The 27552-nt window shown below is 29.4% G+C and overlaps 2 protein-coding genes across 4 annotated transcripts in view; both read left to right on the top strand.

The window, feature by feature from the left end:
• Window positions 1–27552, top strand: part of LOC126737954 (globin-2B) — a 278580-nt gene that overhangs the window by 41949 nt on the left and 209079 nt on the right. The window lies entirely within an intron of this gene.
• Window positions 1–27552, top strand: part of LOC126737947 (dopamine D2-like receptor) — a 295035-nt gene that overhangs the window by 263929 nt on the left and 3554 nt on the right. The window contains exons 4-7 of one of the 3 annotated variants that reach the window (XM_050443067.1): window positions 2197–2465; window positions 6035–6079; window positions 11185–11373; window positions 18784–18968. In XM_050443067.1, the coding sequence (XP_050299024.1) occupies window positions 2197–2465; window positions 6035–6079; window positions 11185–11373; window positions 18784–18968 (688 nt within the window). The remainder of the gene's footprint in view (window positions 1–2196; window positions 2466–6034; window positions 6080–11184; window positions 11374–18783; window positions 18969–27552) is intronic. The other 2 variants (XM_050443068.1, XM_050443069.1) reach the window with 2 other exon arrangements.

The raw sequence follows: 27552 nt of genomic DNA, 5'->3' as shown, positions 1-27552 counted from the left end.
TCTAAGGCAATTATTTACTGCAAAAAAAAAACATTTTTCAATAGTACTACCCTTAGCCCCCCACCCACCCCACACAGTTTACCAGTAAAAAATTCTTCTGCAAAATCACTGTTTTTATTTTATATTATCCACTCTAATAACACTGTTTTTGTATTAAATATTTATATATAAAATTAAGTTAAATTTAAATATACAAAGTGTTATTAGATTCTTTTAAAAGGCAGTGATTTTGCAGAAAAAATTTTTTACTGAATAAAAAAGGGGGGTGGGTGGGGGACAAGGGTAGTGCTATTAAAAAATGTTTTTTTTTTTTTTTTAATAATTGCCTTACAAAATATTAACTATGTCAGTGGATATCAATTTACACGTCTTATGATCAGTTATTAAAAAAAACAAGAAAGTTACAACTTATTCGCATTATTATTTATTTACTTTTAGTGTCATCTATCTTGGACGGAGTCTCTTAGTAAGCAAACAATTTAAGTTAAATGATTGTTTTCGGACGTGATAAGATATATCACAATAGAAAAATACAATTTTAAATAATTACTTGAGATATTAAATAAATGAGAAAGGGATATGTCCGAAAAAGTCGTTCTCTTTTATTCCAAAGATTGCATTTTGCGAGCTCTAATATCTTCTCTTTTTTGTATTTAATTTCTATTTGCTTCTTATTATTAATTGTCAAATACTCTGTAAATGCTCCAGAAATTACCTAAATCATCCCTCAAATGTAATAATCATTCACTTAATGATCACAATAATTGAGGCTATGAGTGCAATATCGGACTAACCCACAAAAATTCAAAATCGGCTTTATTGTAGAATATTATCCGTCAAGTTGAAATCTATTTACTGCACAGTGGACCAAACGACTTATTCCTTTTCCTTACGAGATAGAGGCAGCACTAAGAAGTTGAGAAGGAACTTCACCAAAGGAAGGCTCAATGTTCTAGAGACACCCTAAGAAAAGACACTGAACTGGCATAAAGTGGAAACGCAGCAGTCATATTATGTTTTAATCTAATGAAGACTCTTCCTACATCTGTACTTACCACAGGCATTTCAAGCTATGGACTTACTGCTTTAATATACATGAAATGGCAACCAATAATTCGTTCATGTTTGTATGGGATGAAAGTATTACTTCCAGGGAGCTGCAAGAGGTGGGATCTTGTTATATTACATAAAAAACTTTGCTACATCGAAGGGACTTATTATGTATTCTGACCATGTGGTGGTCAGAGTGGTAATACAAAAATGTCATTGATATGTAACTATATTACTGCATCTCCATTATTTATGTCATTCCTATTTACCATGCGACCAAGATTTCGAAATCTTAGAAAAAGAAAAGGAATTCCATCCACATATATTTATACCTTAAGACTGGCATACAGTCATAAGACATGCTAGAAAGTCAAGATTTTTTCTACTAAGTAACTTGAAAGTAACATAACAAACAGAAAAGTATCTTAAACAAAAACAAAGGTGGAGTGGCTCAAAATCCAATGGTTAAGGTTTAGAAAAGATTTTCCCAATACTATTCAGTATAAGTACTCAAATAATGAAGAGGTTTATTTTAACACAGTAGATCTTAATAAAAGGAAATCTGTTTCCAAGGAAATTAAGGATCTGCCCCTTTCATACCCAAATAGTAATGCCATTAATGAAGGTAAAAAGAAATATCTCCTTGAGTTAATGGAATTCATCCCTCCTATATACCGAGATTTTTATAAAAATCTAAGGTCATCCGCTCAAGCAACTGGAGGTGAAGTAATTGGCCCAATTGAGGAAGAAGAAACTTTACTTATTTAATAACTACCTAATAATTTTTGACGTAAAACTTATTATAGCTTAAGTTATAGTAACCCATTAAAAAACCCAATCTATTTTAAATGCAAAGTGGACTAACCCACATAGAAAAATCGAATATTAACCATATCCAAAAATTTAAAACAAATTCCGCAAATTTAAGTAACACTCTTAAGAACATTGAATTAATTCGAACTACAAAAATGTCCTTTTAAAAGGGTTTTGCGCACTTACATTTTCGTATTTTTTTAAGCCTATTATTTAGCACTTAACAATATTAGGGTTAGTCCGTTTTTGCACTCATAGCCTCAATTATTGATGTTAATATAATACACTCTAAAAATCATTAAAATCAATGACAAAATTCCTTTGTTATCGCAGGCTTTGAAGAACCGTGCGATGCAACAGCGTGCGGTAAGAAAACCGCTCGCGAGCGAAATTAAAGCCGGATCTGTGATAGAGAATTTGGCGAGCACGAAGCGATTGGCGGAAACGCACCTCGGCCCCGCCCCTATCGAGGAACAGGCGACGAACACGGGGTCGGGCTCGGGGGATGAAGATGACGAAATCGTTGACGCGGCCGACTGTCAAGTCATTTCCAATGACAAGAGCACCGAGTTCATTTTGGCCACCGTAGTCGAGGAAGCTGCGTAAGTTGAGTCGAGGGATTTTCATTGTTTTTTTTTTGTCGTCATTTATTTGTTAGAAATTATTGATATTGCGGCGTAATTCAGGAATACCCTTCTTTCCTTAACATAGTCATTTTAAGAATAAAAGTAAAGTAAAGTAAAATAAAAATGGTTTCGAGGTAATGGCAATAAAGGTTTTGCGGAAGTTCAATTGTTACTATCTTTTTTAATTTTTTTTTATGAATTTAATTACAATTTCGGTAAGTTACTTATCTTTTTTAGCCTTATATTCATGTATTAGTAAGAAAAAAGTCAAATATTAAATTTTTATTATAAAAATTAATTTAAAATTTAAATATAAAAAAATAGCCTACATTGCACAAAAACAGAATTAATATTTTTACGTATTTTAGTTAGAGCTCTCTGTGGAACTGAAACTGCTGTCCTGAAAAAATTGGCAAAAACTATTTAAAACACTTAATCCGAATCATTATAAATACTATAGAAATTATGGCATTTCTCTGATATTAATTAATCATAGCACAAACTAAGCCCTTTATTTTATTGATTGGTGATTGGACATAAGCAGGGATTAGAGTCAGATTGCCCTCTGAGCAGGGCCGTTCCTAAGGTATCTGCCCTTTACTGAATTTTCCCGATAAATAGATTGATTTTTTTCGAAATCAAACTAAGTATACCAGCGTCTTATTCTGATCATTTAGATTACGAAAACACCGGGTTATAGCAGGATCCGAGCAGAACTAACGGAATGAGAGCCCTTTGAAAATCCTGAAAAAGTCGTTTTCGACGTCCGTTTTTAAGGCCAAAAATGGGCATCAAAAATGCCATATCTCGGCTATCGTAAAAGCTACGACGTTACGGATGGTCTCGTTGGATTCGAAATGACGAAACTAAGACAAACCCGTTGGAATTTTCCCGATAGCTCTCATAGAAGCCGAGATATCGACCTTCAAAGTTTGGAATTTTTCATTTTTCGGGTATACCCCCCCGTATCGAATTTTTTCACCAAAAATTGATTTTTTTCGAAATCAAACTAAGTATACCAGCGTCTTATTCTGATCATTTAGATTACGAAAACACCGGGTTATAGCAGGATCCGAGCAGAACTAACGGAATGAGAGCCCTTTGAAAATCCTGAAAAAGTCGTTTTCGACGTCCGTTTTTAAGGCCAAAAATGGGCATCAAAAATGCCATATCTCGGCTATCGTAAAAGCTACGACGTTACGGATGGTCTCGTTGGATTCGAAATGACGAAACTAAGACAAACCCGTTGGAATTTTCCCGATAGCTCTCATAGAAGCCGAGATATCGACCTTCAAAGTTTGGAATTTTTCATTTTTCGGGTATACCCCCCCGTATCGAATTTTTTCACCAAAAATTGATTTTTTTCGAAATCAAACTAAGTATACCAGCGTCTTATTTGGGTCACCTAGATTACGAAAACACCGGGTTATAGCAGGATCCGAGCAGAACTAACGGAATGAGAGCACTTTGAATATCCTGAAAAAGTCGTTTTCGACGTCCGTTTTTGAGGCCAAAAATGGGCATTAAAAATGCTATATCTCGGCTATCGTAAAGGCTACGATCTTGCGGATGGTCTCGTTGGATTCAGAATGATAAAACTAAGACAAAACCGTTGGAATTTTCCCGATAGCTCCTATAGAAGCCGAGATATCGACCTTCAAAGTTCGGAATTTTTCATTTTTCGGGTATACCCCCCCGTATCGAATTTTTTCACAAAAATTGATTTTTTTCGAAATCAAACTAAGTATACCAGCGTCTTATTTGGGTCACCTAGATTACGAAAACACCGGGTTATAGCAGGATCCGAGCAGAACTAAGGAAATGAGAGCACTTTGAAAATCCTGAAAAAGTCGTTTTCGACGTCCGTTTTTGAGGCTAAAAATGGGCATCAAAAATGCCATATCTCGGCTATCGTAAAAGCTACGACCTTGCGGATGGTCTCGTTGGATTCAGAATGACGAAACTAAGACAAAACCGTTGGAATTTTCCCGATAGCTCCCATAGAAGCCGAGATATCGACCTTCAAAGTTTGGAATTTTTAATTTTTCGGGTATACCCCCCCGTATCGAATTTTTTCTCAAAAATTGATTTTTTTCGAAATCAAACTAAGTATACCAGCGTCTTATTTGGGTCACCTAGATTACGAAAACACCGGGTTATAGCAGGATCCGAGCAGAACTAAGGGAATGAGAGCACTTTGAATATCCTGAAAAAGTCGTTTTCGACGTCCGTTTTTGAGGCCAAAAATGGGCATCAAAAATGCCATATCTCGGCTATCGTAAAAGCTACGATGTTGTGGATGGTCTTGTTGGATTCGAAATGACGAAACTAAGACAAAACCGTTGGAATTTTCCCGATAGCTCCCATAGAAGCCGAGATATCGACCTTCAAAGTTTGGAATTTTTAATTTTTCGGGTATACCCCCCCGTATCGAATTTTTTCACCAAAAATTGATTTTTTTCGAAATCAAACTAAGTATACCAGCGTCTTATTCTGATCATTTAGATTACGAAAACACCGGGTTATAGCAGGATCCGAGCAGAACTAACGGAATGAGAGCACTTTGAAAATCCTGAAAAAGTCGTGTTCGACGTCCATTTTTGAGGCCAAAAATGGGCATCAAAAATGCCATATCTCGGCTATCGTAAAAGCTACGACCTTGCGGATGGTCGCGTTGGATTCAGAACGACGAAACTAAGACAAAACCGTTGGAATTTTCCCGATAGCTCCCATAGAAGCCGAGATATCGACCTTCAAATTGGAATATAATTTCTTTCATTAAAATAATTGAACACCTGCTTTTAAAAATTATTAAAAAAAAAGAAAAATCAGGCCTGAAAAGTGAAAAATAATCAATTTGTTCCCAGGAAAATTAATTTTTCAAGTATTTGACAGCCCGCCAACCTTGGCAACCCCTACCTAAATCGATTAGTATATAAACCTCATAACTCTTTCAGTTATGGCCTACTAAACACCATCGAAATTATAGCTTACATAAGCCTTCTTATCAATAAAATCAAGTCTGACCTTTGGCCTTAACGTGGAAGGAGGGAGGGTGGGGGGATCGACAAATAAAGGCAAAAAATCAACGAACGGGGCACACGAAAATTAATTTCGTTTCCGCGATACACGAGTGCGATTCGATCCTTAATGTCGGTGCGTGACTTACGTCCGTCGCTTTTTAGGGATCTAATCGTAAAATAACACAATAAAATTCAATTTCCCCCGGTTTCATTTATATCCCGAAATTCATCTCACGAAATCGCGTTTTTGTCAATAACAAAAAAAAAAAAACCTGCTGAGTTTTTTTTTTCGCTGGTGGGAGCAGGGTTAACATATTGGATGTTACGAGTGAAATATCCAGAGATCCAGGTTTTTATATATCCCAGACGTTCTAACATATATAATATATTCTAAAGGGTTTGTCATTTGTTGGACTCTAAAGTATAATATTTTCTATAGTATAATATATAATATTCTAAATATTAATATTATCTGTCTTAAATATGACCCTATACTAATAAAATTTCTAAAACACTTTTCAGGGCCATACACCACCAACACGATACAACTCAACAATACCAACAAATGTAAGTCTCTTAACAATAAAACCCCACCCCGTTTTACTAATTTGCCTCCTTATAAGATCCATTGTACGTAAATTCCTTAAAGTAAAGACCCTTTGATAAAAAAAACTCCCTTTTACTACCTTAACTGAACTTAAAGTCTCGCCAATTAACTTCTTTAGAAAACTATCCGGGGAAAAGTTAAAGGGAGAAGTCCGACCCAATCCGTCAGGATCCTCTTGTTAATTGCGTTTTTTTATAAACCGCGAACTGACGGAGAACTTTCACGCCAAAATATCCGTGGGTGGAGGGTCCCCTCTAATTAAAAGTTGGACGCCAAATTACTCTTTCAAAGGACTTTTCCTGTCTGTCTCCCTTTAACTAAAAGAAACACGCTTTTCTCCTTTTCTTTCCCTCTGTAATTAAACAAATTCAATTCCTTAAGGCCATAATTATTAAAATCGAATTTGTTTAAGGAACCTTGAAATCGTTTAATAACTTCTTAGTGTATTTATCCAGGATAACTTGTGACATTCAAAGGACAGGTTACAGGGTCCATTCGTATCGGGATCAAGGGAAAATTATCCCTTTTAACCCTTTGTTTACTTAATCTCTCTATAGGGTTGTCCCTGTACGCGTATCTGTGGCCTCAGGTTAACTAAATTATTTACTTAAGTATTTCAATAACTTTTTTTTGCTGGTATACTGCGTGATCTGTTAAAGTTTAAAACCGTGGAATAATATACTATAGGGTTTCCTAGTTAATTAAAATCATCAGTTTGGCATCTGTTTTTAAAAATGGTTTTGAAATATTATTAATTATTATATACATCGATTAGGGATAAGAGGTTTCAAATAAAATTAACTTTAGATTTTTTTTTTAAACTGACAAATTTTAAAACTGTTTTTTTACGTATTTTTAAATTTTTTTGGAAAAAACGCTGAAATAGGTGTCCAATGATTTTATTAGAACAATTTATGTTCCAAGTTTCAAGTCTCTAACTTTTTTAGGTTCAGATATATGAGCATTTTGTCATTTTGAATTTAACTTAAATTTTTTTATTTTTTTTTCAATTTTCAAAATTGTCTTTTCACGTCTTTGTAAATTTTTTGGAATAACGCTGAAACAGGTGTTCAATAATTTTATTAGAAGAATTTATGTTCCAAGTTTCAAGTCTCTAACTTTCTTAGGTTCAGAGATATGAGCATTTTGTCATTTTGAATTTAACTTAAGTTTTTAATTTTTTTTTTTAATTTTCAAAATTGTTTTTTCACGTCTTTGTAATTTTTTTGGAAAAACGCTGAGATAGGTGTCCAATAATTTTATTAGAAGAATTTATGTTCCAAATTTCAAGTCTCTACATTTCTTAGGTTCAGAGATATGAGTATTTTGTCTCTTTAAATTTAATTTTTATTTTTTTTCAACTTTTAAAATTGTTTTTTGACGTCTTTGTACATTTTTTGGAAAAACGCTGAAATAAGTGCCAATAATTTTACTAGAAGAATTCATGTTCCAAGTTTCAAGTCTCTAACTTGCTTAGGTTCAGAGATATGAGCATTTTGTCATTTTGAATTTAATTTTAATTTTTTTTATTTTATTCAATTTTCAAAATTGTTTTTTTACGTGTTTGTAAATTTTTTAGAAAAGTACTGATATAGGTATCCAATGATTTTATTAGAAGAATTTATGTTCCAAGTTTCAAGTCTCTAACTTTCTTAGGTTCAGAGATATGAGCATTTTGTCATCTTGAATTTAACTTAAGATTTTAAATTTTTTTTTAAATTTTCAAAATTGTTTTTTCACGTCTTTATAATTTTTTTGAAAAAACGCTGAGATAGGTGTCCAATAATTTTATTAGAAGAATTTATGTTCCAAATTTCAAGTCTCTACATTTCTTAGGTTCAGAGATATGAGTATTTTGTCTCTTTAAATTTAATTTTTATTTTTTTTCAACTTTCAAAATTGTTTTTTGACGTCTTTGTACATTTTTTGGAAAAACGCTGAAATAAGTGCCAATAATTTTACTAGAAGAATTCATGTTCCAAGTTTCAAGTCTCTAACTTGCTTAGGTTCAGAGATATGAGCATTTTGTCATTTTGAATTTAATTTTAATTTATTTTATTTTTTTTAAATTTTCAAAATTATTTTTTCACGTGTTTGTAAATTTTTTTAGAAAAACGCTGAAATAGGTATCCAATAATTTTATTAGAAGATTTCATGTTTCAAGTTTCAAGTCTCTAACTTTTTTAGGTTCAGAGATATGAGCATTTTGTCATTTTAAATTTAACTTAAATTTTTTAATTTTTTTTTCAATTTTCAAAATTGTTTTTTTACGTCTTTGTGAAGTTTTTGGAAAAACGCTGAAATAGGTGTCCAATAATTTTATTAGGAGAATTTATGTTCCAAGTTTCAAGTCTCTAGCTTTCTTAGGTTCAGAGATATAAGCATTTTGTCATTTTGAATTTAACTTAAATTTTTTTTCAATTTTCAAAACTGTTTTTTCACGTCTTTGTACATTTTTTGGAAAAACGCTGAAATAGGGGTCCAATAATTTTATTAGAAGAATTTATGTTACAAGTTTCAAGTCTCTAACTTTCTTAGGTTCAGAGATATGAGCATTTTGTCATTTTGAATTTAACTTAAATTTTTTAATTTTTTTTTCATTTTTCAAAATTGTTTTATTACGCCTTTGTGAAGTTTTTGGAAAAACGCTGAAATAGGTGTCCAATAATTTTATTAGAAGAATTTATGTTCCAAGTTTCAAGTCTCTAACTTTCTTAGGTTCAGAGATATGAGCATTTTGTCATTTTGAATTTAACTAAAATTTTTTTTCAATTTTCAAAGTTGTTTTTTCACGTTTTTGTAAATTTTTTGGAAAAACGCTAAAACAGGTGTCCAATAATTTTATTAGAACAATTTATGTTCCAAGTTTCAAGTCTCTAACTTTCTTAGGTGCAGAGATATGAGCATTTTGTCATTTTGAATTTAACTTAAATTTTTTTATTTTTTTTCAATTTTCAAAATTGTTTTTTCACGTTTATATAAATTTTTTGGAAAAACGCTGAAACAGGTGTCCAATAATTTTATTAGAAGAATTTATGTTCCAAGTTTCAAGTCTCTAACTTTCTTAGGTTCAGAGATATGAGCATTTTGTCATTTTGAATTTAATTTAAATTTTTTCAATTTTCAAAATTATTTTTTCATGTCTTTGAAAATTTTTTGGAAAAACGCTGAAATAGGTGTCCAATAATTTTATTAGAAGAATTTATGTTCCAAGTTTTAAGTCTCTAACTTTCTTAGGTTCAGAGATATGAGCATTTTGTCATTTTAAATTTAATTTTTATTTTTGTTAATTCTTTCGCTTTTTAAAACTGCTTTTTTACGTGTTTTTTAATTTTTTGGAAAAAACGCAGAAATAGGTGTCCAATAATTTTATTAGAAGAATTCATGTTCCCAGTTTCAAGTCTCTAACTTTCTTAGGTGCAGAGATATGAGCATTTTGTCATTTTGAATTTAACTTAAATTTTTTGAACTTTTTCTCAATTTTCAAAATTGTTTTTTCACGTCTTTGTAAACTTTTTGGAAAAACGCTGAAATAGGTGTCCAATAATTTTATTAGAAGAATTTATGTTACAAGTTTCAAGTCTCTAATTTTCTTAGGTTCAGAGATATGAGCATTTTGTCATTTTGAATTTAACTTAAATTTTTTTAATTTTTTTTCAATTTTTAAAATTGTTTTTTCACGTCTTTGTAAATTTTTTAGAAAAATACTGATATAGGTATCCAATGATTTTATTAGAAGAATTTATGTTCCAAGTTTCAAGTCTCTAACTTTCTTAGGTTCAGAGATATGAGCATTTTGTCATTTTGAATTTAACTTAAATTTTTTTTCAATTTTCAAAATTGTTTTTTTACGTCTTTGTAAATTTTTTGGAAAAACGCTGAAATAGGTATCCAATAATTTTATTAGAAGAATTTATTTTCCAAGTTTCAAGTCTCTAACTTTCTTAGGTTCAGAGATATGAGCATTTTGTCATTTTGAATTTAACTTAAATTTTTTTTCAATTTTCAAAATTCTTTTTTTACGTTTTTGTAAATTTTTTGGAAAAACGCTGAAACAGATGTCCAATTATTTTATTAGAAGAATTTATGTTCCAAGTTTCAAGTCTCTAACTTTCTTAGGTTCAGAGATATGAGCATTTTGTCATTTTGAATTTAATTTAAATTTTTTCAATTTTCAAAATTATTTTTTTATGTCTTTGTAAATTGTTTGGAAAAACGCTGAAATAGGTGTCCAATAATTTTATTAGAAGAATTTATGTTCCAAGTTTCAAGTCTCTAACTCGGTTGGTTTCTGCGATATAAGCACTTTGTCCTTACTTTATCATTTAATATATACATGAACTAGGGCCACGAATTCTCAAACAAATATTACCTGTACACGTGAGTCATAAATACTGAATTTCTAAGATACAGGGTATCCAAATTGACATTGCAAGCTACTCAACTAATACTCACCCGGTATAATCTAAACATTTAAAAATACTGTTGGTTTCAGAGATATGACTATTTTGTCCTCAAGGATTTTTGCTATTTAACCTATAGATGAACCAGGAACACGAATCTTAAAATAAAAATTATGTTGCGAATTTAAAATCTAAACAACTGGATCACCTTGTATTATATAGACATTAGAAACATCTCGTGTCAAGTAAACCGAACCGACAAAACCCGCAAAACTTCGGCATTATTCTTCGAATTCAATTTGCGATCGAGTATTGAATTTCCCAACGGAGTTGAGAGAGACAAACCCCCGGTATCGTTAGCGAGGGTCAATTTTCTGAAAGTTTCTCTTTATATGGTCAACTTTACTCTATTGTTCCGGTGGTAAACCGATCCGGATGTCCGTTACCAGTCAGTTTGGCCCCGAACTTTCCCAATCTGACCGGTCTCTCTGAGGGAATTTACCCTTTAAGTACCGGATAAATAAGAGGCGGATTACTTTTTAAAGAAGAATTTTAAAAATGTTCTTTCTTCATCTTTTATCTGCTTGCCTCACTGTACTTCTTCCTTTATAATTTTTATTTGCCTACTCTCTGTTCTTTTTTTATTTAAATTTTTTTTCCAGAATTTCCTCTGTTGTTGCCAGTTTGGCTACTCCGAATAATTTGGGAGACCCCAATGGGAACAACGATTCCGGGTACGCAAACAGCCAAGCGGACAGTTTTGCCCCAGATAGTCCTCGCAACTTTTCTTCCATTACTAGACACGTACAACAAACCAAGAAAAACGGGATTTCTTTGGATACAGAAATGAGGTTAGTCACCGTATATCCAAGATCATTTTTTAACGTATCGTGATCACTTACATTCATCTTGAAGAGAATCCCCTAGGGAAACATTTAATAAAAGACTTTTTTTCCTCAGACAACATTAATCTCTATCAAAAATAATTGCTTAGAACTAACAGAATATCGTTTCAAAACTAATTTTCATAACATCAACCTAAAACCTATATTATTATAATAAAATAACATAATTAACTAACTCTATTATTAGATTTGATAAAACGACCCTATTGAGCCAAACAAACAGGTTTAAGTTAAACAATGATTGAAAAAAAAATGGGTGGGGCGTGCGCTAAAACCGGCCCCGCACTAATTAAAAAAGTTTAAATCTCCAAAGCGAAATTAGTTTCCATTTTTTAACTTTATTATAAAGCAACAATGTTCCAGTTTCGAGCGTAAACAATGGGGCGAATTCGCTCTATAAATTTGCGAATTTTAATTTTGTTCGTTGTTTGTTATTATTCTGAATGGCCTTATTACTACGGAAAATAATATGGACTAATTAATTTTTCGTTATTGTGTTGTTGTTTTTTTTTTTTGACCTTGTTAAAATTGCCATATCTCGGAAACTATGATCGTTATCGCTTTGTGGATGGTCTAGTTGGATTCAGAAGTATAATGTACGAAACAAACACGTTGTATATATAGTTTGGGTTATCTTTATTAATCGATACCCAAGTTACAATAATTACAGCAATTGATTTTCCATATTCTTCCTGTGGTTTTAACACCATACATTCTAGTATAATAGTGACAACGAGTATATTACAGTATATTAAAATTCATCCCTACACCACCCTTACCTAAAGAGCGACCTTCACTAGAACCACTTGTAAAGTGCATTCTGATAATAAAATTTAAAATAATATTTTTCAGTAAGAATTTAATTTGGTATTAATGAAACAGTCGTGTCAGACAATTTAATTAAAAGTATGACTGATAGTGATGAAATAATTAATTAATGATTTTTTTTAATGACGTTTCAAATTAAATATTTTTACAATTCCAGGCACTCGAGTTGTAGATTTCGGGCGCTTTAATTAAAATTTTGGCTCAAATTCCTGAAATAATTAATTAATTAAAATATTAATGACGATTCAATTTAAATTGTTTTACAAGTCCTGGCAGTCGAGCTTTAGATTTCGGGCACTTTATTTAAAATTATGACTCAAATACCTGGAATAATTAATTAATAAATTTATTAATGACGTTTCAATTTAAAATATTTTTCAATTCTAGGCAGTCGAGTTGCAGATTCGGGAACTGTAATTAAAATTATGACTCAAATGCCTGGAATAATTAATTAACAAATTTATTAATGGCGTTTTAATTTAAATTATTTTACAATTCCAGGCAGTCGAGTTGTAAATTTCAAGCACTTTAATGAAAATTTTAAACTCAAATTTTTTGAATAATTAATTAACGAATTAATTAATTAATAATATTTCACAATTCTAGGCAGTCGAATTGTAAATTTCGCGCACTTTTATTAAAATTACCCCAATTCCTAGAATAATTAATTAATGACGTTTTAATTGAAATTATTTTACAATTCCAGGCAGTCAAGCTTTGGAATTTGGACATTTTAATTAAAATTATGATTAAAATGCCTGGAATAACTAATTAACAAATTTAGTAATGACGTTTTAATTTAAATTATGTTACAATTCCAGGCAGTCAAGCTTTGGATTTCGGACATTTTAATTAAAATTCTGACTCAAATGCCTGGAATAACTAATTAACGAATTTATTAATGATTTTTCAAGTTAAATGATTTTACAATTCCAGGCAGTCGAGCTGGAGATTCGGGTACTTCATTTAAAATTATGACGTAAAGATCTGAAATAATTAATTTATGAATTTATTAATGACGTTTGAATTTAAATTATATAATTTAAAGCAGTCGAGTTGTAGATGTCGGGCACTTTAATTAAAATTAAGACTCTAATTCCTGAAATAATTAATTAATGACATTTTCATTAGAATTATTTTACAAAGCCAGGCAGTCGAGTTGTAGATTTCGACCGCTTTAAATAAAATTATGACTCAATTTCCCGGAATAATTAATTAATAACGTTTCTATTTTAATTATATAACAATTCAAAGCAGTTAAGTTGTAGATTTCGGACACTTTAATTAAAATTAAGACAATTCCTATTTCTGGAATAATTAATTAATAACGTTTTAATTCAAATTATTTTACAATTTCAGGCAGTCAAGCTTTAGATTTCGGACATTTTAATTAAAATTTTGGCTGAAATTCCTGGAATAATTAATTAATTAAAGTATTAACGACGATTAAAGTTAAATTGTTTTACAAGTCCTGGCAGTCGAGCTTTAGATTTGGGGCACTTTATTTAAAATTATGACTCAAATTCCTGGAATAACTAATTAACGAATTTATAAATGGCGCTTTAATTTAAATTATTTTACAATTCCAGGCAGTCAATCTTTGGATTTTGGACATTTAAATTAAAATTATTCCAATTCCTGGAATAATTAATAATTGACATTTCAATTTAAATTATTTCACAATTCCAGGTAGTTGAGCTGTAGCTTTCGGGCAGTTTAATTAAAATTTTGGCTCAGATTCCTGGAATAATTAATAAATTAATTAACAACTTTATTAATGGCGATTCAATTTAAATTATTTCACAATTCCAGGCAGTCAAGCTTTGGATTTTGGACATTTTATTAATTACTATAACATATGAAATTACTCGAATTCCTGGAATAATTAATTATTAACGTTTTAATTCAAATTATTTTACAATTTCAGGTAGTCAAGCTTTGGATTTCGGACATTTTAATTAAAATTATGATTAAAATGCCTGGAATAACTAATTAACGAATTTGTTAATGACATTTCAATATAAATTATTTTACAATTTAAGGCAGTCGAGCTGGAGATTCGGGTACTTCAATTAAAATTATGACGTAAAGGTCTGAAATAATTAATTAATGAATTTATTAATGACGTTTGAATTTAAATTATATAATTCAAAGCAGTCGAGTTGTGACTGTCGGGCACTTTAACTAAAATTAAGACTCCAATTCCTGAAATAATTAATTAATGACATTTAAGTTAAAATTATTTTACAAATCCAGGCAGTCGAGTTTTTAATTTCGACTGCTTTAATTAAAATTATGACTCAATTTCTTGGAATAATTAACTAATGACGTTTCTATTTTAATTATATAACAATTCTAGGCAGTCGAGTTGCAAATTTCGCGCACTTTAATTAAAATTACCCCAATTCCTAGAATAATTAATTAATGATGTTTTAATTCAAATTATTTTACAATTCCAGGCAGTCAACCTTTTAATTTTGGACATTTTAATTAAAATTATGATTAAAATGCCTGGAATAACTAATTAACGAATTTATTAATTATGTTTTCATTTTAAATTATTCTACAATTCCAGGCAGTCGAGTTGTAAATTTCGGGCACCTTAATTAAAATTAAGACTTAAATTCCTGAAATAATTAATTAACGAATTTATTAATGGCGTTTTAATTTAAATTATTTTAAAATTCCAAGCAGTCGAGTTGTAAATTTTGAGCACTTTAATTAAAATTATGACTCAAATGCCTGGAATAATTAATAATTGAATTTATTAATAATGTTTTCATTTAAATTATTTTACAATTCCAGGCAGTCAACCTTTTAATTTTGGACATTTTAATTAAAATTATGATTAAAATGCCTGGAATAACTAATTAACGAATTTATTAATTATGTTTTAATTTAAATTATTCTTCAATTCCAGGCAGTCGAGTTGTAAATTTCCGGCACTATAATTAAAATTAAGACTTAAATTCCTAAAATTATTAATTAACGAATTTATTAATGGCAATTTAATTTAAATTATTTTAAAATTCCAAGCAGTCGAGTTGTAAATTTTGAGCACTTTAATTAAAATTATAACTCAAATGCCTGGAATAATTAATAATTGAATTTATTAATAACGTTTTCATTTAAATTGTTTTACAATTCCAGGCCGTCAAGCTTTGGATTTCGGACATTTTAATTAAAATTATGATTAAAATGCCTGGAATAACTAATTAACGAATTTATTAATAACGTTTTCAATTAAATTATTTTACAATTCGAGGCAGTCAATCATTATATTTCAGACACTTTAATTCAAATTATGACTCAAATTCCTGGAATAACTAATTAGCGAATTTATTAATGGCGTTTCAACTTATATTATTAATAACAATTCAAAGCAGTTGAATTGTAAATTTCGGATACTTTAGTTAAAATTCAGTCAATTCCAATTCCTGGAATAATTAATTAACGAATGTTTTTAAGGCGTGTTAATTTAAATTATTATACAAATCTACACAATCGATTTGTAGGTACTTTATTAAATTATAAATAAATTATTATTTTAGGTACTCTTATTAAAATTAAGAGAATTCCAATTCCTAGAATAATTAATTAATAACGTTTTAATTCAAATTATTTTATAATTCCAGGCAGTCAAGCTTTGAATTTCCGACATTTTAAATGAAATTCTGTTTAAAATGCCTGGAATAACTAATTAACGAATTTATTAATTACGTTTTAATTTAAATTATTTTACAAGTCCAGGCAGTCGAGTTATTGATTCGACCGCTTTAATTAAAATTAAGGCAATTCCAATTCCTGGAATAATTAATTATTAACGTTTTAATTCAAATTATTTTACAATTTCAGGCAGTCAAGCTTTGGATTTCAGACATTTTAATTAAAATTATGACTCAAATGCCTGGAATACCTAATTAACGAATTTATTAATGACGTTTTAATTCAAATTATTTTACAATTTCAGGCAGTCAAGCTTTGGATTTTGGATATTTTAATTAAAATTATGAATAAAATGCCTGGAATAATTAATTAACGAATTTATTAATGACGTTTCAATTTAAATTATTTTACAATTCCAGGCAGTCGAGCTGGAGATTCGGGTACTTCAATTAAAATTATGACGTAAATGTCCAAAATAATTAATTAATAAATTTTCTAATGATGTTTGAATTTAAATTATTTTACAATTCCAGGCAGTTGAGTTGTAGATTTCGGGCACTTTAATGAAAATTTTAAACTAAAATTTTTGAAATAATTAATTAATAAATTTATTAATGACGTTTTAATTTAAAATATTTCACAATTCTAGGCAGTCGAATTGTAGATTCAGGTACTTCAATTAAAATTATGACTCAAACTTCTGGAATATTTAATAAATAAATTTATGATTGACGTTTCAATTTAAATTATGTAATAATTCTAGGCAGTTGAGTTGTAAATTTCGCGTACTTTAATTAAAATTGCGCCAATTCCTAGAATAATTAATTAATGACGTTTTAATTTAAATTATTTTACAATTCCAGGCAGTCAAGCTTTGGATTTCGGACATTTTAATTAAAATTATGACTCAAATGCCTGGAATAACTAATTAACGAATTTATTAATGGCGTTTCAATTTGAATTATTTTACAGTTTTAGGCAGTCGAGCTATAGATTTTAGACCCTTTAATGAAAATTTTAAACTCAAATTTTTGGAATAATTAATTAATAAATTTATTAATGACGTTTCAATTTAAAATATTTCAAAATTCTAGGCAGTTGAGTTGTAAATTTCGCGTACTTTAATTAAAATTACCCCAATTTCCAGAATAATTAATTAATGACGTTTTAATTTAAATTATTTTACAATTCCAGGCAGTCAACCTTTGGATTTTGGACAGTTTAATTAAAATTATGATTAAAACGCCTGGAATAACTAATTAACGAATTTATTAATGACGTTTCAATTTAAATTATTTCACAATTCCAGGTAGTCGAGCTGTAGATTTCGTGCAGTTTAATTAAAATTTTGGCTCAAATTCCTGGAATAATTAATTAACAATTTTATTAATGGCGATTCAATTTAAATTATTTTATAATTCCAGGCAGTTAAGCTTTCGATTTCGGAAATTTTAATTAAAATTATGATTAAAACGCCTGGAATAACTAGTTAACGAATTTATTAACGATTTTTCAATTTAAATTATTTTACAATTCTAGGCAGTCGAGCTGGAGATTCGGATACTTCAATTAAAATTATAACGTAAATATCTGAAATAATTAATTAATGAATTTATTAATGACGTTTGAATTTAAATTATATAATTAAAATTCAAATCCAGTTGTAGGTGTCGGACACTTTAATTAAAATTAAAACTCCAATTCCTGAAATAATTAATTAATGACGTTTCTCTTTAAATTATTTTACAATTCCAGGCACTCAAGTTGTAGATTTCGGGCAGTTTAATTAAAATTATGACTCAAATTCCTGGAATAACTAATTAACGAATTTATTAATGGCGTTTCAATTTAAATGATTTTACAATTCCAGGCTGTCGAGTTGTAGATTTCAGGCATTTTAATTAAAATTTTAGACTCAAATTTCTGGAATAATTAATTCATTAATGACGTTTCAATTTAAAATATTTTACAATTCCAGGCAGTCGAGCTGTAGATTTCTCGCATTTTAATGAAAATTATGACTCAAATGCCTGGAATAAGTAATTAATGACTCGTAAATTCCCGGACTTGGTCCCAACTGCCAGGAATTCGTGATCCACAATTTTCTTTAATGTTATTCTTTAATTCCGGACAGTTGAGTCAGCCGAACTGTGTCGAATATTTGAAATTTTAGAATTTTTTTTTTTGCAATTCCAGGCATTTGAGCAAGTCACTGCCTGAAATTATAAAACTATGTTTTTTTTTTATTTATAATTTTAGGCAGTTGAGGTAATTCCCGAACATCGTCCCAGCTGTCTGAAATTTTTAATTTAGGTTGTTTTTTAATTGCAATAGCGCCCTTAACAATTAAGAGCTAAGTTAAGGAAAAATTCAAATTTTTTACTTCAAAAAACCCACTGGTACCAATTTTCGTTTAGACATCATCGATATTGTTCAGAAAATTATCCTGAAAAAATAAAAATAAATTTTTGACACCCTGTATCTTAAGAACCAAGCATTTTGGACCACACAGGTATAGGGACTTTTTACCTCAAAAGTACTTGTAATAAAATGATCCTGTGAAACATCCTGTATACTAATAAAAGAAGTAATATAAAGTGTAACCAAACAAAATAATCTCCTAAATGCTCAAAAATATTTGAATCTCTTTTTGGTCCGTACTTGGACACCCCAAATGGAGTGTCCGAATTTCATACATTTCACAATAAATAGGTCATTACTGCGATAAGGGATCTGTATTTATAATTACTTTCTTAGAGCTTCTTAGAGCGACTAAACCTTATCGATAAATCATGTTAATATGCTTACCTTATCGCATTAAAAAACCCTGAACGTTATTAATTGTTTTTCTTTCCTTTTCAGAACGGTGGCGACGATCAATTCGAGAAGTGAGAGCGTAAGGTCGATCGGTTCGAAAAAAGAGAAAAAAGCAACAGCCGCGGCCCGATTTACAATTTACAAAGTAAACAAGGCGAGCAGGAAAAAACGAGAAAAATCGTCGGCGAAAAAGGAGAGAAAAGCGACGAAAACGTTAGCGATTGTCTTAGGTAAGTTATCTCTTGTTGTGTTTTTTGGACAGGAACAATATTTTCTTTCCTTTACATATATGAACCGAAAGAGAAAAGTTATGAAAGGGCACTAAAACACGTTCCCCAAATCCGCTATTTCATTCAAAAAAAAAAATACCCACGGTGACTTTATGGTAAATTATACGGCCATTATTCCACGGGGTGCAATTCCTAATGCCGCCGTTGCACTCCCGACCGCATTTATCACTAAAACTCTTGCAATTTATCGAATTTTATATTTCACGGGTGGCGATTTTTGCCTCGATTTGTCCACTTCGGACGTTTATTTCCTTTTTTTTTTGTAACCACGTCCGTTTGACATATTTATTTAGTTTCTTTTATTGCTTTGTCATCGTAAAATGTCAATAAGGCATCATTATTTATTTGAATCGAATGAGGACATGTCAGACTTCCAAAAATTACTTTGAAATTGGTATATTTGTCCTTTTCATTGTGTGCCTACTTAAAAGGCCAGACCTTAAAGGTCTCAAAGGTATTTGGAATAAATCAAAAATGAAGTTGGTTTAACTGTCAATAAATCGTCAAGCATATAAAGAATTGGTTGAAATATGCATATTGATTGATAGTAGTTATTAAGCAAAGTGATCATGAAAGTGAATTTTTCAATAAAATAAATGCGACTTATTGGATGTCGATGGAGTTCTTATTAGGTGTTTTTTTTTTCAATTTTTCCTTTGATATTTTTCTCTTTGTCGTTTGAAGAGTATGTGCATCCAGGAAATAATCAGGAAATAAAATAGAAACTTTTGGTTTTTTCTAATGGAATTATTGTTTTTTTTAATGCTGTTTTTACAGAATTCTTCAGTTTTTTTGCTGTTATTTTAATAAGCTTCAGCTAATTTTTATCAATAAAATGAGAAAAACTCTTTTACCCAATGGTACGTTTTATTCCTAACGTTTTGATCATGTAAAAAATTTACGAAGCAATTTGTGTGCAAATTTTCAGTGCACATTTGTGTAGATTACGTGGATTTCCTGTCAAAAGAAAAGCATTAATATTTCATCAGTAACTAAAGATATCGAAGTATTAATTGCTTTATAATATTAAGAAAACATTGAGCTATGTTCCAGTCAAATTTGACCATTATTGTTCACATTGAGTTATGAGCAATTATAAGTCGATTCGTCCACTTCGGACGTTCATTTTATGTGAAAATCACCTATTTATTCAAGGCAAATTTGGACACGTCAAAGTTCCAAAGATCACTTCGTAATTGCTAAATTTGTCCAAGTTAATGAGTGGTAGAAGGATTGGGTAGGTACATGTTATAGACCCTTGGCGAAAATCACTGATTCCAGGCATTTTAAAGTAATGTGGTAATTTTTAAGGACATTTCCAAGATTCTTCGAAAAATGCCAATGATGCATCGTTACTTATTCAAATCGAGTTGGATGTACCCAATTTACAAATATCAATTTGTCTTTACTCAATTTGAGTATTTGTTCTAAATCATTTAGTAGAAATCACGATATCTAATGCGTCATATTGGTCCAAATTTTTTCATATAATGCTTATAAAGCTAATTTTATATTTTTTAGCAGAATAAGGATGCTTACATATAGTAAACCATTTGATAGATTCACACTGATTTCAGATAATAATTAGTATAATTATACAGGGTGATTTTCAACCTATGCGCATAAATTTGAGAAATGGTAGATGAAGACCAATAATGAGTAATAATGAGAAAAAATGTATTAAAATATTTTTGGCTTCCGAAATAATGTCAACAGAACTTGTATCAGACGAACTTATTTTGTTTATTAACAACTGATAGTAAACAACTCATAATGTTTGGAATCTTTCTTTAACAGTACTTAGTTTGTTGGTGGCTATTTATTGACTTTCTTTTATTGGCTTTTTAATGAGATAGATAGATGTTGTGGTGAAAATCACACGAATTTCAGGCAATAATTAGTATCGGTCTACTGAATGTCACATAAATAATTGACCTGACATATTACGTAGTTTATATATTACTATTCTATGGAATGTCACTAAGAATTTGGATATGTTCAACTTCCAAAGTTTTAAGTTATTGCATAGAATGCCACTGAGACATCGAGACTTATTCAAGGATAATTTTTTATAAATATGTTTATCCAGTAACTTTAAAGACTATAAAACAATGGTCTATTGCTTACAGGCAGTTGAGGCCTTTGTAATAAATCTTCCAAAAAAATTAATTAATTTTTAGTCATTCCAGTTAAAGCTATTTTCGTTATTTTCCAACAAATTAGAGTAGTTTTCAAGTTATTTTTCAGGTAATTATTGCTTTCTAATTTTTTTGTGAAATAGGGAACAAGGAATGGATAATGTTGGAAAAATTCTATGAAAAAGACAATTTTTTTGGGTATATTTAAATCATATAGAGTGATAACATGTATAGTGTCTTTAAGTAATTATTATTTATTCGAGTATAGTTTGGACACGTCCAATTTCCAAAGATCACTTTACAATTTTGAAATTTGTGATTTTTTTTTGAATCAGTAAAACAAAGATGGATGTATGTCATCTTTAAAGTCATATTTTATGTCTTCCAGGTATTTGACGTCATTTTTTTACGTTCTCCCACCATTTTCAATTAATTTCAAGTAACTAAATGTAGAGTGATTTGGTCAATATTGATACAAGTAATATTTTAACTTTTTAGAAAAATCAAAAATAAATATAGTGTTAATTGAAAAACGCTGAAATGTTGCGTGCAGATTTTCATGTGTGTTCAAGTGTGCAGCAATGGAAAAACATTATTATTTAGCCATGAACTAAAGATATTTTGAACCTGTTTACCTTATAATATTAAGAGAATACTGAATTAAGTTATAGTAAAATTTGAACACTATAGTTTAATTAGCAAGATTTTTCCAGTGCCTTAGAGTAAACCAAATTCTAACATTTATCTGGTAAAAGTGGTTTTGGAAAAAAATTAATATTTAATCACTGACTAAAGATATTTTGACTCTATTTAATTTATAATACTAAGATAACATTGGGCTACTTTACCGTACAATCTAAACACTATAGTTTGATTAACAAAATTCTTGGAAGGCTTTAAAGTGAATTAAATTTGAACACTTTTTTGTCAAAAGTGACTTTGGAAAAACATGAATATTCGACCACTGACTAAAGATATTTTGGGTCTGTTTGCTCTTAAATACTAAGAGAATATTCGGCTACGTTTAATTAGCAAAATTTTTCCAGTGCCTTAAAATAAACCAAATTTGGACATTTCCCTGTTAAAAGTCGTTTTGAAAAAAAATTAATATTTACTTACTGACTAAAGATATTTAGAGTCTATTTAATTTATTATCTTAAGGTAACATTGGACTACTTTACTTTAAAATTTAAATACTAACAAAATTTTTTGAAGGCCTTAAAGTGAATTAAATTTGGACACTTTTTTGTCAAAAGTGATTTTGGAAAAACATGAATATTCGACCACTGACTAAAGATATATTGGGTCTGTTTACTTTTAAGTAGTCAGAGAAAATTCGGCTACGTTACAGTGAAATTTTAAATGTTGTAGTTTAATTAGCAGACATTTTCGAGGACCCTAAAGTGAACCAAATTTGCACACTTTCCTATCAAAAATGCCTTGGGAAAAAAATTATTTAATTAGGTAGTTTTTGAGTTTTATTTATTGAACGTATATATTTTTTGTGATGTTCTGTATCTGAGAATTCTGTTATACAGATTAAATGCATAATACATTTAACTACATACACTTCTTTTTCTTGGAGATTAAACTATTAATATTTCGCCACTAACTAAAGATATGTTTAGTCTATTTACTTTATAATATTAAGAGAACTTTGACCTTTGTTACAGTAAAAGTTTGAACGTTTTAGTTTAATTAACAAAATTTTTTCAGGCCTTTAAAGTGAACTTAATTTTGATACTCTAATGCCAAGTAAGCATTTTAAGGAAAAAATACATTTCAATAGTAGTCAAATTTTTTTAAAACCTTATACATTAATTAAAAAATGCTGAAATAGATGTTCAATGAAATGAATTAAGCAAATTACGTGCAAATTGTTATATTTGTGGGTTTGGTAGTTTCTGAGTTATCAGCACTTGAAGAAAAAATGTAATGTCACCTAATTATACAATGTGACAAATGGCTTTTGTATTTTCTACTACAATGTTGCAACGCAAGCCTTTTGTAGCGCTTAATTTTGCCCTATTCTGAAGAACTAAATTTAATTAATATTTGTAGTGAGTTCTGTTTTCCTCATTAACTGTCCTAAATATACAAATTTTTAAAGTGAAACGCAGTTTATTTAAATAAAGTAACATAGGAAACAGGCACGTTTCTCGAATCTCTCCATATCTCGATGTTGCTTGAAAGAAAATCTCTTAGGGTCTAAAATAAAATAACATATTTCATTTTATTGCTCGAGTGTCGGAAATAAATCGCGTGATGTTTTTCACGTAGGTATTCACGTGCCTAGATTCTAGATGGGCCCTTATTTTTACACTTGTTCTTATTGCACGCCCATAGGTTACTAAATCTTGTTGGCTTTTGCAACAGATGATCTGTGGACTATTACATTTTTTTTTTATCAAGTATTATTAATTTAAAAAGTAAATTAAATAAAATACACTTTTCTTTTAATTTCTTTAACAAAATTCTTTTCGTGATTTTTGCAAATTTATTTATATTTATCACTTTTTTCTTTTAAATTTGAACTTCGTAATTCGTTTCCCAGGATTTTTTTTGAGTGTCCTTTGAAATATTTTGGTGAGTCTTGGCTCTCTAAGGAGGTTTTTAAAGTATTTTTTTGTTTTCTTGACTTATTTTGCGAATATTCTTGATTATCTTAAAACTTCTTGTTATTGATTTCCTTAATAATATTATTCCTTAGATTTTCTTGATTTTTTTTTTAAATCAGTTTTTCGCTTAGGTTAAAGGATTTTTCTGAGCCTTTAGTTTCACCAACGGTATTGTTGAATTTTTTAAAATTTCATTACACTCCAATATTTTTCTTAATAATACTTTCATTTTTTAAAATTTTCTCTGAAGTTGCTTTTTTTATGCATTTTTATTAATTTTTTTTGCAGTTTATTTGAATATCCTTTAAATTTTCTTGGTTTCTCTAATTTCTTGTTTTTTTTCAGATTTCCCCGAAGTTATCCTGAAACTTCTTGTAGTTCCGTAACTTTCTTTTAAATTTGCACTTAATTGACACTACCATTGATTTCTTTGGATTTTCTTTTAAATTTTCTTTCTTCGGTGTTTTTTGGCTTTTTACAGATTTTCTAACAAAAATATTATTTAATGCTTTTCCTAGATTTTCAGAAGTTTCAGGATAATCAGGAAAATTTGCAAGAGAAACACGTCAAAAACCCCTTAGAGAGCCAAAACTCACCGAGATATTTTAAAGGATACTCAAAAAAATCCAAGGAAACGAATTACAAAGCTCAGGTTTCAAAATAAATGGGGAAACTTGCAAAAATCTAAAAAAAAATCAAGAAAATCACTTAATAAAATCTAACGGACGTTTAAAAGAAAATCTAAGGAAATCAATTGCAAAGAGCACGGATTTACAAGAGATTTCACGATAATCAGGCAAATACGTAAAAATCCTTTAGGTTTAATATAAGGCAAAAAAGAAAATTATTAAAGTTTTAAGGTTAAGAATATTTTAAAAGGATAAAAAACGTCAAAAACGGAGCTATTTACATCTGTGGTAATAGCTTGAAATGGCTTTAAAAAAGCTGAATTTTTCATACCTTTTATGTTCTTTGCTAAATTTTTTTTTTCTTTTTTGATTTTTTTTTTGTTGTAAACTATATCTTCGAATGCCTGGAATACATAAGGAAATAACTTAAAATCCTTTTAAAAAAACTGGATTTTTGTCGTGTATTTTATCTTCTTTTTTTATGATTTTGGGGTAATTTTTTGAAAAATTAAAAATCTTAGACAGGCAAAGTTTTTAGATATTTTTGACATTTTAAAAATATCTGAACTTTTTCCAGGAACTTGGAGCTGTTTTTTAACTTCATCATCAGCTTCATTTAATTTTTACTGAATTTTGAAAAGGCATTTCAGATATTTCCAGTAATTCCCAATTTCTTTCAGGAATTTTATGAAAAAAAAATAATTATCTTATTATTATAAAATTAATTTATTTTAATTCCTGGTTAAAATTGAGGTACAATTTTAATTCTCTATGAAACTCGAAAATATAATTTTAAATAAAAAATTTTCAAAGGTCACTTCTATGGAATTTCCATAGATTTAACTTTTAAAACGATCATTTTAATCATTTTTGAATTTTAATTTCATTAAAAACTATTTTTTTAAAATTTCATTTTGGTAAAGGTAATTATTCATTTTTTCCAAGTATTTTGGAAAATTTTATATTTTTTCGAAGCATAGTATTCCCGATTTTTCCAGGCAATGTAAGAATATCTGAACTTCTTCCAGACATTTGGAGCCAAGTCTAAACGTCCAATCGCTATCAACTTCATTTATTGTGTACTGGATTTTGAACAGTTATATCCAGAAATTTTGAATTTCGTCTAGACATCCTAGAACTTTTAGTACATTTTTCCAAGCATTTCAAGATTTTCTTCCAAGAATTTAAAGTCGCTTTTTTGTTTCTTCTAGGCAGTTATATATTTTCCCATTCCCTGGACAAAATATCATTAATTGTCTAGAGGAAATTAGAAAAAAATTGAAAAGTCTGGAAAAAATCCAAAGTATCAAATTACAAAATATCATGAAATTACTTTAAAAAAAATAGATTTTTTTCTTTTTTCTTTCAATTTTTTCCTGATTTTGAGGTAATTTTTGATGTCTTCAAAGTATCTTAGAAAATTCAGCATTTTTTCCAGGCACGAAATTCGTGATTTTTCCACGCATTTTAAGAATATCTAAATTTCTTCCAGGCATTTGGAGCAATGTCTAAATGTCCAACATTTAATGTTTTTTTAATACTGTTAATTTAATGTTCAATTGACATACATATACATTAAGTATGTATCTATAGTTCCCTCCATCAATAATCTATTTGCGGTTTCTTAAATGTATAAATTTAACTAAATACCCAAGATCCAAATCATTTATTACTCGCCGTAATGTAGAGGCACGTAACGAACCGGGATGCTCGATTTGACAACATAGACTAATAATTTTGACTTGGGATGCTAGAGCTCACTCAGGCCAGCATCCTTTTAGGGTCCGCAAATTTAACATTGGAGTATTTATCTGGTGCAGAGCTATTTAAACCTGTGGTAAAAGTCAAAAAAAATAAATATCTAAGTGGAAATTTGAAAGAAAGTAAGGGAACTACGAGAAGTTTTAGAACAATCTGCAAAAAACCAAGAAACCTTAAAAATGCAGAAAAATCCGACGGATATTTAAAAAAAAATCCAAGAAAATCAATGAAATGCTCCTAGAAAAGACAATGCCAATGAAATTGTAAAGAAACTAAGAAATCAAAGAAAATCCTTAACAATCCTGAATAAAAATTAGGAAATTAATAAAAGATCAGAAATTTACCGAAAAGATACCGAAAAAATCCAAAAAAATTAATGAAAAGAGACTTTTAAAAGAATTTAAGAGGATAAAAGAGCTCCTGAAAACTAAGGCCAAAATCTATTATTTTTATCAAAAACTGTATGAAGTAAATTTAGCATAAAAAGTCCTAAAAGAATCCCCAAAAAAATCCTTAAAGTGAACACATACTTCAAACTCTATTATTTAAAAAACTATTTGAGTTACTACCATGAAACAAAAAGCATACTATGCAGAAGAATGTTTTTTAAAAATGCTGCTCATAGGTAACATCAATCCAAGAATAATTTCTTAAATTAGACACATTGTTCAGCAGTGGTGTCCCAGAGTAATGACTGATTTTCCAGGTGATTGCTCACTTGAAGCTCCAATATCTGAGAAACTGTTTGGGCTATTGTAACGATACAAAAAGCATAATATTTGCAAGAATTTTCCTTGTAAATATTGTTTAATGTTTAAGTCAATCGAAGCAAAATTTTTTAAACTAGACGCATTTTTAAGCAGCAGTGTCTAAAAGCAGTGTTTGATCTTCAAAGTGACCACTCACTTTAAACTGCAATATCTGAAAAACTATTTTGGCTACTGTAATAAAATAAAAAACGTGGTATTCAGAAGAATATTCCTTGTAAATACTGTTAAGGGTTTAAATCAATCTAACCATGAGTTTTTGAAATATACGCATTTTAAGGATTGGTGTCCAAGGGTAATGACTGATCTTCGAGGTGACCACTCACTTCAAACTCCAACAACTGAAAAACTAATTGAGCTACTGTAATGAAATAAAGAACGCGGTATTCAGAAGAATATTCCTTGTAAATATTGTATGAGGTTCAAAACAATCCAAGCATAAGTTTTTGAAACATACGTATTTATAGGTATTGGTGTCCAAGGGTAATGACTAATTTTCGGAATGACCATGCACTTCAAACTCCAATAACTGAAAAACTATTTGAGCTACTGTAATGAAAAAAAAAACGTGTTATTCAGAAGAATATTCCTTGTAAATACTGTTAAGGGTT

This window comes from Anthonomus grandis, chromosome 6 (genome assembly GCF_022605725.1).
Source record: "Anthonomus grandis grandis chromosome 6, icAntGran1.3, whole genome shotgun sequence".
NCBI lineage: Eukaryota > Metazoa > Arthropoda > Insecta > Coleoptera > Curculionidae > Anthonomus > Anthonomus grandis.
This window is presented reverse-complemented; position numbering and strand designations above follow the sequence as displayed.